Here is a 20,478-nt window from a genome sequence, read left to right on the forward strand (position 1 = left end):
ATGAGCATAATAATTTTTTGGATGCTTTACTTTCTGTTTCAAGGATGGTCGACAGCATAATAAAAATTGCTAGGTCTCGAGCCAACATTTTTCTCCGTGTAGAATGTTCTAATTGATTTTAAACTATCTTCCTGATGAGCTAGATATATTGCTAAAGTCCCTAGTAAAAATGAAACGAGGCACTGGCTAGCGCCTTGCTAGCGTCGCTAGAATCAATGCTAACGATAGATGTCAAACGAGGCGGCCCTCGTTTACTTTTAATAGAGGTTTCCCGAGTCAAAAAACAAATTCCAGTTCGAACCTCAAAATACTACGTGAGGTATTTGAGGGACAAGTTGGACTTTAGAGATTGAGAGCTGTGTGAAAATTATTTCCAGTGTAGGCCTCAATGTCGGAATTATGGGTGATTTTACACAATTGAGGGCTAAACTGGTATAAAAAAAATTTGCGGGGACCTCAAATTCCTCATAATATAAAAAAAATTTAGTGCTCCAGATTTAGGCCTCAATTTCTCAAATGACGTAACCTACGCAGATTCCCTTACTTTTTTTCGTAAAAAAAAAATACTTTGGACGGAAAATCTCAAAAAAGTTGACCCAAAAATAAATAATTAATTACAAATTTGCAGAAAAATTACCGGAACCTCTATAAAGTATAACAAATGAAAATGAATATTTATTTTTATTTATATCCATTCAAAAAAAATTTAAAGGTTACTATGAGAAAATATTTAACTGAAAGAAAATTTAGTATACATTTCTTAAATTAAGGTACAAAAATTTATTGAAGACAAAATGTTTGATTTCGTATTTTATATTCTTTAGGAAGTTAAAAAAAAATTTTTTTTTGAGACTTATTAAAAGTTTGTCCAGGAATATATAAAAGCGAATAATAATAATAATAATAATAATAATAAAATAATTAATTTATTTTATTTTACATATAAATTTTTCTAAGTACTCAGATTTTTTTTTCAACTCGAAAATTTTCTAAGTCCAAAAAACGGTAATTTATTTGTTGAGGTCTTTGAGAGCTTCATTAGAATTTAAAACCGATGAAGAGTTTGCACTTAGACCTCATAGTTCTCACTGAGGAATTAGAGTGCCAGTATCGTATATCCCTAAATAAAAGATCAAAGGAATTGAATTTTTTGAGGTCATAACTAGAATTAGTTTTTTGACTCGGGCGTATTATCTATGAGATACGAGTAGTTTAACAGTGGACAGTATAGAAATTGTAAACTTAATATAGTATACATCTTTTTTACTGTTAAATGTTATACTGTTAAGTTATAGCAATTTAAAAAAAGAGTTATTCAATTTACATACTTTTTAAATGGAATAATTTGATACTCGAGAGAAAGTACTTTAAATTAAATTTAAGAGCAAAAATTTTCACGGAATTTTTTTATCAATATAAACGGCAAAATTATCTTGTGTCGGCTAAAAAAAAAAAAAAAATTGTTTCAAACGAAGCAGATTCAATTAGAAAATAATAAATCATTTATCGATTATTTTCCGATTAAATCCGATTAAATCCGACAGAAAATTTTCAATCAGTTTTAATCAGATTCAATCATAAAATAATAATTCATTTATTGAATATTTTCTGATTAAATTCGACAGACAATTTTCAATTAGTTTCAATCGGATTCAATCGGAAAATAACAATTCAGATAGTATTAACAATTATTTAAATTTGGGCAGATATGAATTTCATTTATCCTGAATTCAGCAATTTTTGAAATATCCAAGTATAGAATTTTATCTGTCTTTCCAATTTAATCAATTTTATAAAAAGTTAAAACAAGCATTTTTCAGGATTATATAAAAACTTTTTTTGAAGATCTGTATTGATTGAATTAAAACTATGACGAGAATAACAGGAAACACTAATAAAAAATTATATATATATTAGGTTGGTTATAAAAAAATTTTTTTTTTTTGGTATCCAAAAATTGAAAGTATACCTAAACACCAAAATTTCGGTACCAATCCAAGCTCTTAATAATAATACTACGGTTTGCGTCAATCCGTTTTTCTTTTTTGTATTCTGTAAACATGAATAAGTGAAAGAGGTGAATATTCACTTATTCTAAGTGCCAATCAAACCACTTTTTAGAATAAGTGGTTTGGATTGCACTTAAAATTAGTGAATATTTACCGATTTCACTTAACTATATTTACAGAGTATTTAAATAACACGGGAAAAAAACTTTTTATTTTTTAGAAGTTTTCAACTTACAAGCTAATCAACGAATTCTTATGCGCGATGGATATTTTTGTAGAAAATTGAATGCTCTACAACAAAAGTCTCATCATTTTTTGATAAATCTAACTGTTCAAAAGTTATTTGAGCTTAGTCAAATTTGGAGATCTTTTTACTTTTCCGGCGAAACTATCAGGTTTACCAGAAAATATCATGGAAACTTTTTTGCAGGTAATTTCATTTCTCAAAAATTATTATGAATAAATTTTTCCAAAATTTCGCTTTTTTTTCTAGTTATTTTCATTTCAATATCAAACACTTAAAAAAATAGTTTTCTGATTTATTTTTTATAAATTCTAAAACATATTTTTTGTATTTTAACTTATATTTTTTAAGTAAATTTTTTTCATGGGGGTGTTTAACGCAAGGATTTTCGGATGCTCCAATTAATAGAAAAAAAAGTTGCTTAAACCAAGGAAAATATTTCTTAGGAGTAAAGATATATATGGCGGAGAGAAAGTTCACCAGTCCTAGGCAATAGCAGTGGGAGTAGTTCGGTTCTCGCCACTAGATAGCGCCTACCACTTGTGTAGTGTCCCTGGTAAGAAACGTAGTTCAGACGTATTATATTCCAAACTTGGAAGCAATTCTGACAAAAGCACTCCTGTTCTTTGACAGAGTGACAACTACTATTTTTTGTGGTAATATAGTATATCCTATATTACTTAAATACATGCAATCTAATTATTAATATAGATTCAACGTAGATTTTGAGATATTTGTTTTTTTTTTTTAATTTTGTACCGTTTAATAATATATAAAATTATTTAAAATTATTTTTTCCCGGGAATCGATAATTTTTTATTAATTTACAATCGAAACCTTCCGGAAATATCCGATTAAATCTGATTGAAAGTCAATCGGAAATTTCTGATTAACTTTCAATCGGAATCATTCGAAAGTTTCCGATTAAATCTGATTGAAACTAATAAAATTTCATTAAGATCGAATAAGAATTATAGACGCAGAAAAAAATTTTTTACGATTTTTTCTCCAACGATTTCTCTCAAACGAATTAACCGATTGAAATGGTTAAGGTGGCAATCGACACATTTTATTGAGTATTATAGCTGTTCAGATTTTGACATTGATTTATCTAGTCATTTTTGAAAAATTTCGAAAATACAAAAAAAAATTTTTTTTTAATTCTTTTGACAACGGTTTCTCTTGAATAAATGAACCACTTTTGATGGTTGAGGAGGCATTCGACGCGGCTTATTAAGTTTTAGAGCCCAGTTGATTTTGGAATCAATCCATTAAGCACATAAAAAGTGATCCAAAAAAAATATTTTTGGAAAAATTTTATTTTCGAAATATCTCGGAACGAGCCCTACCGATCGAGCTCAATTTCTCACAGTTTGTAAGAATTAATATGCTGCGTCGAATGCCACTGTGGAGATCAAAATTGATTGATCCGTTCAAAAGTTACAGAATATTTACATACGTACGTACGTACATATATACACACATACATACACTCGGACATCATCTCGATATCAGTCAGAATAGCTTCCGAGAACGTCAAAACGTCAAGGTCTCTTAGATATTCGATTTCCGAAAATCGGACTGAAATCAATAACTTCCCGAATTTTTTAAAATTTTCAATGTTCTTAGCAAGAAGTTAAAAATTCTGACTAAAATGCTCAATTATATTTACAAAAGTAATTTTAGAATGTTCAGAAGACATTTCAAAAAATAAACTTTTCTTATAATATTTTTGGACTACCCCATTTTGCTCCTTACTCTACCCTGTTTTAACCCTCCCAACCCTATATATGATAATAATATCGATACTGCCATTCTAATATGCCCTATCCCACAAAATTTGATATTTTAACTTTTTTTGAAAAATGGAATTATTGTATCAATGTGCAACTTATGTAAAAATTTTAAAGGCCAAATTTTTTAATTAGTATTTTTAAATAAATATTCTAATATGTCGTATCCCACTCGCAGACTTTCACGCATTCTAATGTGTTGTATCCCACATTTGTATAGGTTCAGTCGGTGCCACAATGTGACAGTCGCGTTTGGTATTATTAATTTTAAGTTAATTTCAAAAAGCCAATTACCGATATGAGTAAAAAAGTAATTATGCATAATTTTTTAACTTATAGCATATAATTCAAAATTATTTATTCACTGCAAATGCCTGTATTTTATGAAAAACATTAATATAAATTTATAGGCTATACCAATGTAAACATAAGACAATTAATTTTTTCATTGCAGATATTTTATCAACGAGCTATGATAGCCGATAATTATGAAAAAGATGAGAGTGACAAAACTGTACTCTTTGTAGATTATGAGTAAGATAGTTAAGATGAAAATACTGGACCAATTATCATCGTGGTACCTAGTATTAATGATTGTGGTACAACTACTGACTGTATTAAAAATGTAGATATTGAGCCAGTATTAGAGAATGCTGAAAATGAAGAATTTATTTTTGATTTCATAAATAGTGATATAAATAATAAAATTGATGAGACTGTCAGTAGTAATGATCATTTATCAAATGATGTGTAACAAGAAGTGTTCATTCCTATACAATCTTGTGAAAAGATTTTAATCAAAAAACAAAGAGTGCTCGGACACAAATATCTAGGGTACTCTTTAAATAAAGATGGAAAAATTGAACATAATAGATTGAGAGAACAAAGAAAATTGGGACCAAAATGCGAGTCGGTTTTTTGCAAGCACGCTAGCAATCGATTTTGTGATAGTTTGCTTGAGGACGATCGAATAGAAATTTTTCAAAAATTTTGGGAAATAAATTGGGAGCAGAAAAGAATTTACATAATTAGCCTGGTTTCATATGGTGAAAAAGGAAGATCATGCACCACTTCTCCCACAAGCAGAAGACTAAATACAGTTTTATATTTTTTAAAAATACCTTCTAAACAATATCAAGTGTGTAAGACGACATTCTTAAATTCGTTGGGGCTCAATGAAAAGATGGTAAGGCACTGGGTGAACAAAGGCCAAATTTTTGAATTACTTGGTAATCCAGAATCAAGGAATCATCAACGCAGTGTGAAAAAACAAACATCACCGCACTTCCTACGGAGCAATGACCAAAAAGAGCACGCAAAGAAATTTTTAGATGATACCCCAAATCTTGAAAGTCACTACTTTAGACAAAAAACTAGTAAATTATATTTACAGTATGATTTTAAGTCAAAAAGTAAAGTTTATTCGTTGTACAAAGATCGATGTTCAAGTGATAATGTAGGGACTCCTCAATCAAGGTCTTTGTTTTCTGAAATAATTAAGTTAATTTAGCTTTTTTTAAACCACGCAAAGATCAATGTGATATTTGTTACTCATATAAAACTAGTCAGGTTACACAAGAGTTTTATGATAATCACGCTGCTACAAAAAATTTATCACATTAAGCAAAACAACGGGATAAAAAAAGTGCTTAACACAACAAAATCTATTGTTTCACCATAAATGTTCAAGCTGTAAAATTATGTCCTGTACTGCAGGCAAGTACTTTGTATTACAAAAGTAGATTACAGGTACATAATTTTACTATTTATAACATCGCAACACACGACAGCACTAATTATTTATGGAACGAAACTAAAGCTGATTTATGTTCTTCAGTATTTATTACTATCATCATTAAACATCTTAAAAAATTGTTAAATGATTCCACAAAGCCAGTCGTATTATTTTCAGATGGTTGCGGGTATCAAAACCTCAACTGCTTTTTATCTAATGCATTATCTCGTCTGTCATCTCAATATAAAATTATAATTGAGCAGAAATATTTTGAAAAGGGTCATATAGAAATGGAGTGTGATTCCACCCATAGCCTGATTGAAAGAAGATTAAAAGGATGAGATATTTTTATGCCTTCCGATTATATACAACTTGTTAAAGAAGCCCGTCGAAGTCCGAAGCCATTGGATGTTGAATATCTCAGCTACAATTATTTTCTGAACTACGATGATCATGAGATAATGAGATTTACTTCAATTCATCGGGGTAAATCAAAAGTAGTAGATATCCGCAGTTTGAAATATTTAACAGACGCACGAATAATGTATAAAATTGGCTATAACGATGACTATGTAAACTTACCGAATAAAAACCCTCTATCAAATCTCGATTATACAGTGAAACCATTATTTAATAAAAAAATTAAGATAAATAAAAATAAGTGGCAAAATTTTCAAGACTTGAAGAAAGCATTGCTTAAAGACACTCATCTTTTCTACGATAATATAAAATGTCATAAAGGCAATAATGACTTTTACTGACCAATCTTCGTCAAGGGAAGTTTTAAGAGACGTGGATGAGAATATTAATAAAGTAACCAACAAGACCAAGAATAAACAAAAAGCTAGTCACGATAATTGTGAAGTTAGGAGGAAAGTATGACGTCGCAATAGTAAAGAAAAAAAAATTGAAAGTGATATTAATAATAGTGCTATTAATTATAAAGAAACCTGTGATAGAAGACTGAGAAAAAAAAGTCAGGAACCTGAAAAAGAGAATGTATCTAACATTAAAAAAACAAAAGTTACCAAAAAAAAAAAAAAAAAAAAAACAATGATTAGACTTTTAAAGATATTGAAAATATAAAATTATCTGAAAAAAAATAAATAAATAAATAAATAAATAAAAATTCATGTTGTACCCTGTATCTGTATAAAAATATAACATGCTAAACTGTGTATTAAAAATTTTTTAATTTAAATACGAATAAAAGCAATTATTTTCACAAAATTTTCTTTTTTTTTATAACACTTTCAATCTTATTGACAATATGTCGTATCCCGCACAGGTAGCAGCAATCACTATGTCGTAACCCACATAAAAATTAAACCATTTTACAAAAAAAATTTTTTTTTTACTTCTATTATTACTACTTATGCATTAAAACAAACGTCAGAAAAAAAAGTTACTAGTTTTCTTTTATTTGCGACCGTGAAACGTTTTTATCGTCTCCTGAAAAATTTTCCAAATATGGGATAGGGCATATTAGAATGACAGTATCGATATACTTTATAAAATATGTGTAGCAAAATACCTTTTTTTCATAGGTTATATGTGCATGAAGTTATAAAATGTATAAACCTATACGCTTGAAATAGTACTGTGCCCTTTTTTCACAGGTTATATGTGTGTGTAATCATTAAATACATAAACTCATACATTTTCAATAGTACTGTACTATTTTCAAAAAAAATAAGACCAATACTTTTTGAAAAATTCTTGTCATTGAAACAACTAGTTTAAGATGAAAGATCCAAGCCCCGATGAGGGAATTAGTAATCAAACACTCAAGTATTTGTATATATATACTTACTAAATCTAACTAAATATAGATATGGGCCATTCCATCTCAATTCAACGACATTGCGACTGTGCCTTTGCGATTTATTTGAATTTTTAATATGTTTTTAGACATGTTGAAAGAAGTCTTGAGCTAAATTTTTAGCTCTTTGTCTCCACCCTTTCCAGAGTTATCATTTTTGCTTAAAAAGGATATAACTTTGACTAGACTTATGATAATCTCACGTTATGGGGGGCCATTTTGTTTGATTTTTAATGCTATTTCTGAAATAAAATTTGAAGAAAGAAATGGTGAAAATCGGTTTTTTGCATTTATCTTCGAAGTGACTTCTCCGATCAATTTCTAAATCTCGTCAGGTTCAGAATTCAATAAAACGTGTCGATTGTCACATTGAACGTCAAACTCTGTTGATTAGTTCAAAAGACATAGGCACCGATAAATTTTAAAAATATCATTTTTTCTCGTTTTACCCGCATAACTAAGAATATAATTTACCCAATGATCCAAAAGTCATACTTGCTTTTTGTCTTCATAGTTGATTTTGATCACGACGTTATGGAATGCAACTCGTTCTTTAGTTTAAATATTATTGTGATTGTCGAAAAAATTGATAAAACACCATTTTGAATATTTCTTTCGGATATTTTAAATATTAACCCTCTGATCTGGACTAAAACTCATTGAAATCTTTGTTTTGATCACTAATATTGATTTCATCCTGAATCCATTGATTCTATTGAATATAATCATGAATGAAAATTTGAAAAACACTTGTTCATTAAGTATTTTTAATTCTTAAATTTTCAAACTTCAACATAAAACATAACTTGTTTGAGCTTTAAAAGCTCATAAAACAACAAAATAGATTCACACTCATGTTTTCAAGCTCTAAGAGCTCTTTTAAGCTCGAAAACAGCGGGAAATTTTGAGGCTGGCCCACGGGACCAGCCGTTGCCCAAATTTTTTTTCAACGGGTCGACTTATTATCTTCTACAATATTTGATGACTTTTTATTACCTAGATTCTTTAAATCCAACATTGAAACCTTGAATTTCACCATGTCGTAGCTCTGGTAATGGTGGTGACCATGATACAATAATTTCTGTTGGAGATATAGGTCTTGCAGCAATATTAATAGGAGGTCCTGCAGGTCTTTGAGGTTCTGTTTTAACAAGAAGCTCTGTTGATGGAGCAGATCGACCAGCAGGGCCTTCAGCAATAACTCGAATTGTGTATCGTGTAGCTGGTTTCAGATCATCTATTAATGCGGCATATGGTAGAGGAGGTCCAGAAAGTTCTTGCTGTTGCCACATACCTCCTTCACCTTCTTTATACTGAAGAATATATTTCGAAACATCACTAGTGTCTTGAGCTTTGTGTTGCCACTTGACATTAATGCTCCGTGGAGCGATCATCGCAGTTTCCAAGCCATGTGGTGGGTGTGGAGGTTCTACAAGCAAAAAAAAAGAAAATATTTTATATTTATAAATATATATACCCATATACCAGTAATTAGTTTTGTTGCATTGAAGATTATTAGCTTTATTAAGTTTAATAAACCTTGTACAAGGAGTTGTACTAATTGTTGATCTCTTCCATATAAATTACTTGCTTGACAAAAATAAGCACCACTGTCAGATGCTTCTGTTGACGAAATTTGTAATTGACCTTCTACACCGTCAGGAGTAATTTCAGTTTTTGTTGTTACCCTTTTAAAAAATTAAAAATGGTTGATTGTGTTTGTAAGAAATCGACAATTATATTATGGTTACCTATAATTCGTAGAAGGGTTCAATTCAATCTTTCCGCCTTTCAGCCAAGTCACTGTTACAGGCTTATCGCCATGTACCTCACAGTGAAGTGTCGCGGTGTCACCTTTTTTAACCGTTACAAGTTTTGACGGTGCAGCAAAATAGGGTGAAGCTGAAAATTTGGTTTGATAAGTATTTACAAGAGCTAATCAACTATAACTATAGTTTTATCATGGTTAATTTTGCTTACAGTTAACTCGTAGCTGTACTACTTTGCCAATACCCGTACCAATGCCATTACTTGCTTGACAAAGGTAATATCCTTCTCTGTCTTCTTTTACGTGTTGGAGTACCAACGTACCGTTACTTAAAAGTTTTATATACGAACTTTCCCGTAATTCTTCATACTCTCCCGATTTTCCACCTAAATTTGATGTCAAAAATGCTTATATTGCCACATAGAAACGAAAACGAATATATTTTAAGCATATAAATAAATCACCTGTGCCTTTTTTCCAAATAATAACAGGTGTTGGCACACCTTGAGCTTGACAATGTAATGCAACATGTCGATTCCTTTCAACACTAGTATCCATTGGTTCAACAACCCAATGTGGTGGTACTATAAATCACGAATGATGTATATTTAAATATAATCGATATTGTATTATTCACAGAGGATTGTAATTGTCATAACAAAGTCATCTTTTTTTCGACTGGACGAATGCCTGACGTTATCTAGAAGCGATACGAAAAAACTTTATGAATTGACCCGAAAAATAGTATATCATTTGATAAACGATGTTTTTATACGTTTTATGACTTTAATTCATAGAAATTATTTTAATTAGCAAGAACATTAGTCTATTTGTATTTAATTACTAATTCTAAAGTTTGAAATGAAAACCCGAACGTAAGTGTATGTAGAATTAAATAAATTGTTTTTTATTTTAAAACAAAAATCAGAAAAATAAGTTAAAATTAGATAAAAAAATGTTAAGTTAAGTTAAATTGAATCACACGTGGGACGTATCGCAAAAAAAATTAATTTTTGGTTAGTTATGATAAGATTTCATCTCAAAATTTTTTGAATAATGATACAGAGTAACTTTATGACAAAATAGACTATGCGTAAGACAAATAATTATAATCTTATACCTTCAAAACTAACTATGAACTTGCTTTGCCCGAATTGTATAATAAGAATAATGATGATATAGAGTAAATATGCGTCTTATAATTTAATTTTCAATTACATTTTACAAGAAAACAGATAACGGTAATTATTTTACTTTTATAATTTTTATTTTCTAACCATCAAAAAACTCTTGATTTTCCTAAATAAGATAATAAAATTATCACCATCAACCATAGTTGAATCATCACAGAATAAACTATAATATCAGTGAATCTCTAATAATTAAATGTTGAAATACATCTCCAAGATATTATCAAAATGCATTACATTTAATATCATTCTGGTTATGACATTTTGACAGTATATATTAATTAGAATTTAAATCATAAACTTACTATTTTCTCAGAAAAAATTATGTGATCAATTTTGTTGATTAAAAAAATTTTTTTTAAGGATGTTATTATACTTTTATTAAGAAATATATCTTGATTAAAGAATTTATCTCTGATAGGCCTGAAATACCGCAAAGAGCCGAAATTTCAGTAAATTCACGGAAAATTACCGTAAGCAATCGTAAAAACCCTGAATTCCGTAATATTTTGTACTGATACCGAATTTTGCGGTAAAATTCTGGTATCCTAATGAATTTTTACGTGAAATTACAGTCACGGTATTCTACTGCAAAAATGCCGAAATAGGTATCGAATTCTTTTATGGTACCCTACCGTATTTTTACCGTAAATTTTTGGTTTGCCACCAAAGATCACAATTTTTGAAGAGTAAACTATACGCATGCGTTATTACATTTATATATATATATATATATATATATATATATATATATATATATCGGGTCTTTCATCCGATGCTACACACTTATGTATGTGTGGTTTAAATATATATATATATATATATATATATAAAAAGCGACGAAACTGTATTACAAACGATTTTAATTCATTCCGTGTTCTTTTGAAAATTTTATATTAAGGATTGTTTCATGCTTTGGGCTTTTTCGAATAATTATATGGAATTTTTGAGCTCTTGTAATGGTCTTAGCTACATTGTATAGCATATCTGATGTTTCTTATGCTTCGAAATACTTGCTTCTTAATAAATGATAACATTAATTATAACTGCTCATAAATAGCATCAACTTTTAATTACTGCTTTTAAATCCCTACTCAGAACAAAAAAATATTGAAATCAATTTATAATATGCAAGAAAAACAAGTATACAGTGTTAAAAATCGAAACTGATAATCATTTGTAGCGAAAAAAAAATTATTTCAATTTCAAAAAATCGAAAAAAAATAGTAATAATGGAAGGCCCACTACCAGATCGTGCTTAAAAGTTGAAGAATGGATAGAAGTTTAAGATAGAAAATTTTCAAGAAAATCAAAGGATACATCTTTTTTAAAAAACACAGTTAAAAACTTAAAATTCAAAAATCTCGATTAAAAACATTTTGATTATTTTGTTTTAAAATTTTTTCTGTAAAGACCATGTAAAAACAAAAATTAAAAAAAAAAACATTGAATTTCGATCATTATTATGAAAGTTATGATAAAAAAACCATAAAAAGAGCGGTTTCTTCTAAAATTCGATATTTTTCGAGCCATTGATCCAAAAAATCTCAAAATTCACCAGGAAGCCTCTTTTGATGGGTACTGAAAAATACTCAATTATTAATAAAATCGGGAAAATAAATTTTTAAAACCGTCCGATTTGGCGTGGGATGCCATACCATATATATATATATATATATATATATATATATATATATATATATATATGTCGAGGGTTTTCTGACGCAACCTCGTAACTTGTTTTTTGACGATTTTTACTTTTCGCCGGAAAAGTGATCGGTAAATGCCATTGCAATAACTCTGTAAAGTTATAAATAAAAATATTGAATATTTTTTTTTTTATTTAACAAAATGCAATTACGGTGATAACATGTCATACGCAACCTCGTATCTCAAAAATATCAGATAGCGCAGAACTAAATTTGCTCGTAGCAATGTGATTCAGCTTGTTGTTGTAATTAAAAATTTTAATATTCAGTTATTTAAATTATCACTCAAAGTGAATAAACAATAGTTAAACAATATGCTTTTTCATGGTGTTTGTAGGAAACAATATCACGGTAAGTAATAAACATAATAATGTTACGATATTTAAATATCGAGGCAGTCTTGCTTCAGGTCTGTGAGCAACAGAGGGCAGCACACGCTGCCTATACGTCTCATCCGATATTTTGTTATTATAATTATGTTGTTTATATATAAGCTTTTGTTTTAATTATGGCGTTAATAAAATTTAATTGATTTCCTAGTTATAAATTGTGTGGAACTCAGGAAAATTCACTGAGTAATTTAAGCATATAATTCGATTGTTGTAGCACTGGGAGAAATAGTTGCGCATTTTATTTATATGCTTATGATTATTTTGATTGGTTGACGCATGCGCGTCAACGCAGCAGTTGGCATCAGTAAATTTATTTATTATATATAAATTTACTAGTTTTACGGATAAATCATTGGTTAATTTATCGTTAAATCATATCAAGAATTAATTATGAAAGAGACAATTGGTTATTTAGCGTTGAGAACTGGATAAATTACGCAGCCAAGTTAGGCAGCCATGTTGGTGCTGCCATGGTCAGACGTGGGATAGTCTCTGTAAGAGTAGCGCGTGTGCTCCTGTTGCATTAGAATAATTCTAAATTGGACGCCAATTGGTATTTTGGATGAATAATATAAATCTATTGGCATTGTTTGAGTATTTTGGAGAATTGATAAAGGAAAATACAGTTACCGTATTGACGTGCAACCAAGGGAGTTGATTAATTACGTAAACTGTAAGTACTTTTTGGCTAATACATTGGCGTGTAATTTGATTCCCGAATTGGTGATCATTTGTAGTCTCATATGAGTAAGAGTGAGATAGTACATTCTGAGTATTAATATTTTTCATAAGCATATGATGGAATGCGTGATTATATTGTGCTTAGTAAATACTAATACAATAAGTGAAATTATTCAGTATTATTTTATCATTACCAAATATTGATTGTGATAAATATTTGGTTATTATTCTTTATTATTTACTGGTATAATTATTATTTCTTGCGTTTATTAATATTTTTAATTTATCACGTGTGAGTGATACAAGAGTTTATAATTATTATTGATTCTAATAATTATTGTTATATCTATTATTTTCTGATAACACTATTATTGTGAGTACTGCGTAATATTTACCAGTGGAAATTTTACGAAACTATTTACTGAAAATATTGAAAGATTAGTTTGAGATTACTTTTATTTTATTTTGAAATATCACGTGCGAGTGATTCGATGCGTTACAAGTATTAAATTATTATTTTGTGATTATTATTATTTACCAGTATTTATATTATTATTTTGAAATATCACGGGTGAATGATATTATTATTTACATGTAGTAAACTATTTTGCGCTTAAGATATTTATTGTTTAGTCATTATTATTATTTCTAATTTGTATACGCACACCAGTATTAATTTGTGTAAGTGATTAATTATTATTTTATTTTGATATTGTTTTTTTGGATATGCGATACAAATGAGTATTTAATTTATTATTCAAAATATTGTTGAAACAAATGGTCATTAACCCGGTAGTTATTTAGATATTATTTAGTTGAATTACTACTATCTTTTTCTTGCTTTCCTCTTCCTAAAATCTGAAACAGCTACCCTGTCATTCATTTTTATTTTCATTTTCATTCCTCCGTTGTATTTTATTTTGGATTTAAATTTTGTTCGTGGGGCACACAAACTAGCGCCCAACCAGGATTTCTAACCCAGCCTGAGCAGAGCTGCGTGTCCAGGGAGATTTGGGATAGCTTCAAGTGGGACTTTTGGTTTGTTATTATTTTTATTTTCAGTTTTTCACCAACGGAGAGTCATAACGGCTATTGAGCACCAACTACACTCCGCCGTGGGATGTGTGAAATAGAAGAGAACGTTATAATAAAATATGAATTCTAACCTATCACTGTCGTAATTGTGTTCAATCCACATTTAATTTTATATATTTCAGAGTATGATATCAGACAATGTCGTTATCCCTATCAAAAACGTCCATATGAGCATCCAGCGTAGATTCCTAAACGGGTTCAATGAAATCCACAATATGTCAAATTCATATGGGAAATCTAGTATGGATTCCTACGTGGATTTTTACCTCACTTTCTCATTGAAATCTGATGCACTATGTCAAAGTCCATGTTGAAATCTTCTTTGGATTAAGAATTAGAAAAATTTTCATAAAACGTCGTTATTGATACAAATATTATAAACAGCGTATGTGTTTTCATAAATTTTCTGGAGTACAATGCCTTTGTATGATTCCTAATTTAGTGTTTTATAGAAATTATTCGTAATTTCTATAAAGATGTAATACTTTATAACGTTCCCTACTATTTTACGCGTCCCACGGCGGAGTGTGGTTGGCGCTCAATAGCCGTAATGGCTCTCCGTTGGTTGAAAAAAATTGAAAATAAAATAATAACAAAAACAAAATGTCCCACCTGGAGATATCCTGAATCTCCCTGGACCGGCAGCTCTGCTCAGGCTGGGTTAGACAACCTAGTTGGGCGCCAGTTCATGTGCCCCACAAACAAAATTAACTCAAAATAAAACAACGGAGAAAAATGAAAATAAAAATAAAAATAAATGACAGGGTAGCGATTTTCAAATTTAGGAATAGGATAGCAAGAAAAAGATAGCAGTAATTAGAATAATAAAATTAAATAATACCGGGTTGCTGACCATTTGCATTAAATTATCGTTCAACTAATAAATTAATCAATCAAATATATCGCATACTCACATAAACAATGACACAAAAATAATAGTTTACTTACAAAAATAATAATAGTATGCGTATACAAAATTATAATCTAAATAATAATACTGCATAAAACAATACGTGTATCAGCCGCAAAAATAATTTATCGCACGTACAGAATATAATCACTCGCCTGTGATTGTCGGAAGAAAATATAAATACTAGTAAATAATAATTTCACTCGCATGTGAAAATAAACAAACGAAATAAATGTACTGAACTGATAACAATCTCAACATAATACTTCAATAAGTATAAAGTATTATATCACTCGCATGTGACCATAGAAAATAATAAATAAAATAATCTCGTATAGGAATTTAAATTATTTTCAATAAAAATTCCCAGTAATAGTCCAATGGTGAATTTATACGGCATTCACAAAAAATAATATTATCCTATACCCAAATAATAAATATGAATAATATTATTGGATCAAAATAATTATAAATAATGTTTAGACATCTGTATCACTCTCATGTGATAAATAAAATAATAAAATAATAATATGCACTAGAAAATATTTATAATAATAATAACTCAAATTAATAATAAATGATAACTGAGCAACTATAATATATATATATATATATATATATATATATATATATATATATATATATATATATATATATATATATATATATATATATATATATATATATATATATATATATATATATATTGAAAACCCAGTCGCATATGTTTTGTCACAACAAAATTACTAGTCACCACGTGACAAAAAAATAATAATAATACCAAAATATTTCCAGAATTAATATCCGGTATTAAAATAATAATAAATAGTTTCGATCAAAACTTAAACATTCACTGGGCTCAATGACCACTCATTTCCTCATATGCTTGCACATTTTATCAATAGAGAATCGTTATCGCTGTTATGATCACGCGATTGCAAATGGCCACCAACGCGAGAAAGCAAAGTTACACGCCAATGAATTACCAAAGGTACTTACAGTCGTCGTTGTAATATAACCGGCGAACAGGCTCCATTGGGTATTATTAACAATCACTCGATGAGTAAATAAGTTTTTTTTTGCAAAATAATAAGGCTAACTCTGATGGCAATTTTATTAAATATTTGCGCACTATCTCAAATGGCGTCTCAATGATAAATATTACTATAAAGCAGCACACTCTGTCGGTACAATTGTTTATCCACGTCTGACCATGGCAGCTCGTGAATCTCACGCCGGCACCTCGGCAGGCGCCATGTTTGTGTTTATCTCTCATTTCAACCAATGGAGAGCTATCTCTGTCGCATGTTAATTTTGACCAGTACCAATACCAAATTACTCGATGTCAACTGTGTAACTTCGCTAGTTCCCGACGGTAAATTTTCATTTGCTTTCCTATGTCCTAATTATAACGTCCATATAATGCAAAATCCACCGATGATTTATTCATAACAATCCTAAATTCATTTATAATTAAGTAAATTTTTCGATGCCAACTGTTGCATCGACGGGCATGCGCCGACCAATCAAAAACTACAAGCATATACATGAAATGACTAATTATCTCCCCAGCCTCATAAAATCTACTTGTATTCTCAAAATAATCCGTGAATTTTGCTGAGTTCATCGCAGTTTACACATAATAAATACATTAAGTACAAGTAGCGTAGTAATTAAAATAAAATCTTACATGTAAACAAAATAATCATAATATTAATGAATGAAAAGACGTTTGAGCAGCGTGTGCTGCCATCTGTTGCCCACCTACCCGATGTGAGGCTGCCGCGATATTTAAATATCGTGACAACTTCTTGAGTTAATGAATAAATTAATAATTTATTACAAACACTGATATAAAGAGCATCAATTACTCAATTTTTTGTTGAAAAATTTCCTGCTAATAGAATAATAATCTGTTCATTTATTCACATACGTGTATCAATAGACAATAGACATAAAAATCCAGATGACCCGGATGGTATAGAAATTACTTAGATAGAAACCCAAATTCCTATGCAAATTTTCCACAAAGAAATCCATTTATACAAGTTTCTACGCCAATTTCTTACATGAGTACTCGGGAAAAAACGATCAGACATGAAAAATGACCGGTCATGATCAGACCTGATCAGGCCTGTTCATGTCTGATCAGGTATGTTCATGCTTGTTCATGCCCATCCAAATAAAAAAATTATAGATAAAAATGGCCCTATAAAATTATATGGGTCATTCCACCAAATAAAGTTATTTTTACAGGGTGACCCTCATCGATTTGATTAAAATTTTGTGGAGTCTTTCCATCTATTGAAAAAAAAATTCTCTGAAAATTTGAGCCTTTAATATGCAGCAGTTTTAAAGTTATGATTTTTTTAATTTTTAAAAAATTTTTGTTTTCAACTTTTTCATTACTTTTTTTGAAGGAAACAATTTTTAAAAAAAATGAGCACATAATAGTTTTTCGTAGGAAAAATTCTCAGCTTTCCAACGAAAATATCCATTTTTTATTTTAAGTTACAGAAGACCCTTTAAAAGTCGTTTAAAATAGGTTATACGATTTTTATGACTGTGTGGCTTTTGATACATCTAATTTGATTTTTTTTTTCTGAAAGCTGAGACCTTTTCCCACAAAATTTGTAATTTTCACGATGTGCATATTTTTTGTTTGAACAAAATTAAATGAAATATAAACTCTCTATGATCAAAAAACTTTAATTCTTAACTTTTTTGAGGATCTTGATACATTTTTAACACAAATATATCCTAGTCTATCAACAATAGGTGAGAAAAGATGTACTGCTTGTATTTCTTTTACTGTATTTGACTCTAAGTATCGTACGTCTAAAACATTTATTTTCTATAAAAAGTCATTATTCCTCGATTAAAAGAAACGATTCGAAACGATTTGTAATGTTAAATGCCCATAAAAAGGGTGATTAAAAAATATTCAAAGTATTCAAAAGCATTAAAAAGTATTAAAAATTTTTTTTCAAATCATTTTCAATCGTTTCTTTTAATAAGATTTTGTTATAAAAGTGAAAACAACGCCGGTAAAATTTTGAATAGCCTGGATGCATAAATCTTGCGGTGTGAGGATATGTTTTCTGATAAGTGTCTGCAGTAAAGCTCTGACAACAAAAATTATAAAACTATTTTTCATGATACCAGCATTAAAGCTTCAAGTTTTGGAATAAGTAATTTGAACTTTGATTCTTGCGTTTTATTTGAAAATAATTTCAGGCTATTAATGGTATCTGCCTTAATGACAGTTCTAACTTTGTCATCGTTTTAGAAAAATTTGTCTAAATAATAAATAGTATTTATGGTTTCTGTTTAATTATAAATTGCAAATCAAAAGGTACGTGTACACTTATGGTTGATCACACCATTGATCTTTAATTAACTTAATTTTAATTGGCTGCTGCCACTGAAACTAGTTTTCAATGCAGGTAACCATGAAAAAAATAGTGTGTAACACGAGATGAAACACGACTTCAGATTGCAGTTATTGTCAGCTTTTGCCTACGACTTGGGCAGTCTACTTCACTCTCGTCTGATATCGTTTTGTTTCATCTCTTGCCACACAATGAACCATTACAGTTTGATAAAACTATAAAATCAACAACTTGTATTTAAATAATTATTGATTTTGTTCAAACAAAAAATATGCATATCGGAAAAATTACATATTTTGTAGGAAAAGGTCTCAGCTTTCAGAAAAAAATATCAAATTAGATGTATCAAGCGCCGCACAGTCATAATAATCGTTTTTCCTATTTTAAACGACTTTTAAAGGGTCTTCTGTAACTTAAAATAAAAAATAGATATTTTCGTTGGAAAGCTGAGAATTTTTCCTATGAAAAACTATTATGTGATCATTTTTTTTAAAAATTGTTTTCTTCAAAAAAAGTAATGAAAAAGTTGAAAACAAAAATTTTTAAAAAATTCAAAAAATCATAACTTTGGAACTGGTGCATATTAAAGGCTCAAATTTTCAGAGAATTTTTTTTTCAATAGATACAAAGACTCCACAAAATTTTAATCAAATCGATGAGGGTCACCCCGTAAAAATAACTTTATTTGGTGGAATGACCCATATATAATTATGTACAGCTATAAATAATTATGTATGTACAATTATATATAATTATTTATATAAAAATAAAAAAATTAAACTTGGGCGTGTGGTGGATTCGAACCGTGGACCTCACACGTGAAAGTTTAACCCACTACCCGTTGATCTAAGATATTGACGTGAAAAGTAAGTTTCGTATAAGCTTCAAGTAAAAAAAATCAAACGTGATAGATTCTTAGTCAACAAAATTTTATATTTAATTGATTAATTATTGATATATAGTTATATAAAATTATATATAAGTTGACATTTCGTATACTAGCAGGCCATCAAAGTCTAGAGTAAACAAAATCATGCAAATTTAAGGCTTTATTACACTGTAAAAAGAGCAGTGTTAAAAATGGACTCATTTTAACTCCGCTTGGTGTTAAAATAAAATTACACCGATGTAGGAAGCGAAATTTGGCAGTGTTAAAATACTGGTGTTAAACCGGTGTAAAAGCCGAGTGAACTGCGTCCGCTTGGAGCATTAACTTTGAAAAACTCATGAAACACAAAAAATATCAGTTCTCTATGCAAATTCATAAAAAATATCATTTATTAACAAGTATAAAATAAGAAAACAACGCATTAAATTGATTGAACTATTAGATACAGTAATATATATTATTATATTATTGTTAAATGCCAATTATATATGTTATTATTCGTAAAAAGTCCACGTATAGAAATTAGAAAAAAAATTTTATTTAATATAAAAAAAAAAAAAAATTTAATGAATATTATCAGGAGGGAAGTTCAACTTTGCTATGTATTTATTTATGTTATGCGTAATTTATTTTAAAATTACACAATTTGACTTACACCATTTCAATCACAAATAATTTTATTAATTAATAAAAACACTGATTAATTATAGTGATCGAGTAAGTAAAAATATTAACAAAGTAAAATATTTTAACCCCGCTAAAGAATATCTACGCCGGCGACGCCGTTATTTTAACACCAGGAAATTTTTTTTTAACACCGGTACAGAATATTTACACCGATAGCGACAT

The 20,478-nt window shown here is 29.1% G+C and overlaps 1 protein-coding gene across 1 annotated transcript in view; it reads right to left on the minus strand.

Annotated features, from left to right (window-relative positions):
• LOC103580233 (cell adhesion molecule Dscam2) overlaps nucleotides 1–20,478 on the minus strand; it is a 459,597-nt gene that overhangs the window by 93,971 nt on the left and 345,148 nt on the right. The window contains exons 12-16 of the mRNA XM_014439749.1: nucleotides 9,836–9,955; nucleotides 9,584–9,757; nucleotides 9,355–9,505; nucleotides 9,143–9,291; nucleotides 8,600–9,032 (exon numbers count right to left, since the gene is read on the minus strand). Coding sequence (XP_014295235.1) covers nucleotides 8,600–9,032; nucleotides 9,143–9,291; nucleotides 9,355–9,505; nucleotides 9,584–9,757; nucleotides 9,836–9,955 — 1,027 coding nt within the window. The remainder of the gene's footprint in view (nucleotides 1–8,599; nucleotides 9,033–9,142; nucleotides 9,292–9,354; nucleotides 9,506–9,583; nucleotides 9,758–9,835; nucleotides 9,956–20,478) is intronic.

The sequence above is a fragment of the Microplitis demolitor genome, chromosome 1 (assembly GCF_026212275.2).
Source record: "Microplitis demolitor isolate Queensland-Clemson2020A chromosome 1, iyMicDemo2.1a, whole genome shotgun sequence".
NCBI classification, from domain to species: domain Eukaryota; kingdom Metazoa; phylum Arthropoda; class Insecta; order Hymenoptera; family Braconidae; genus Microplitis; species Microplitis demolitor.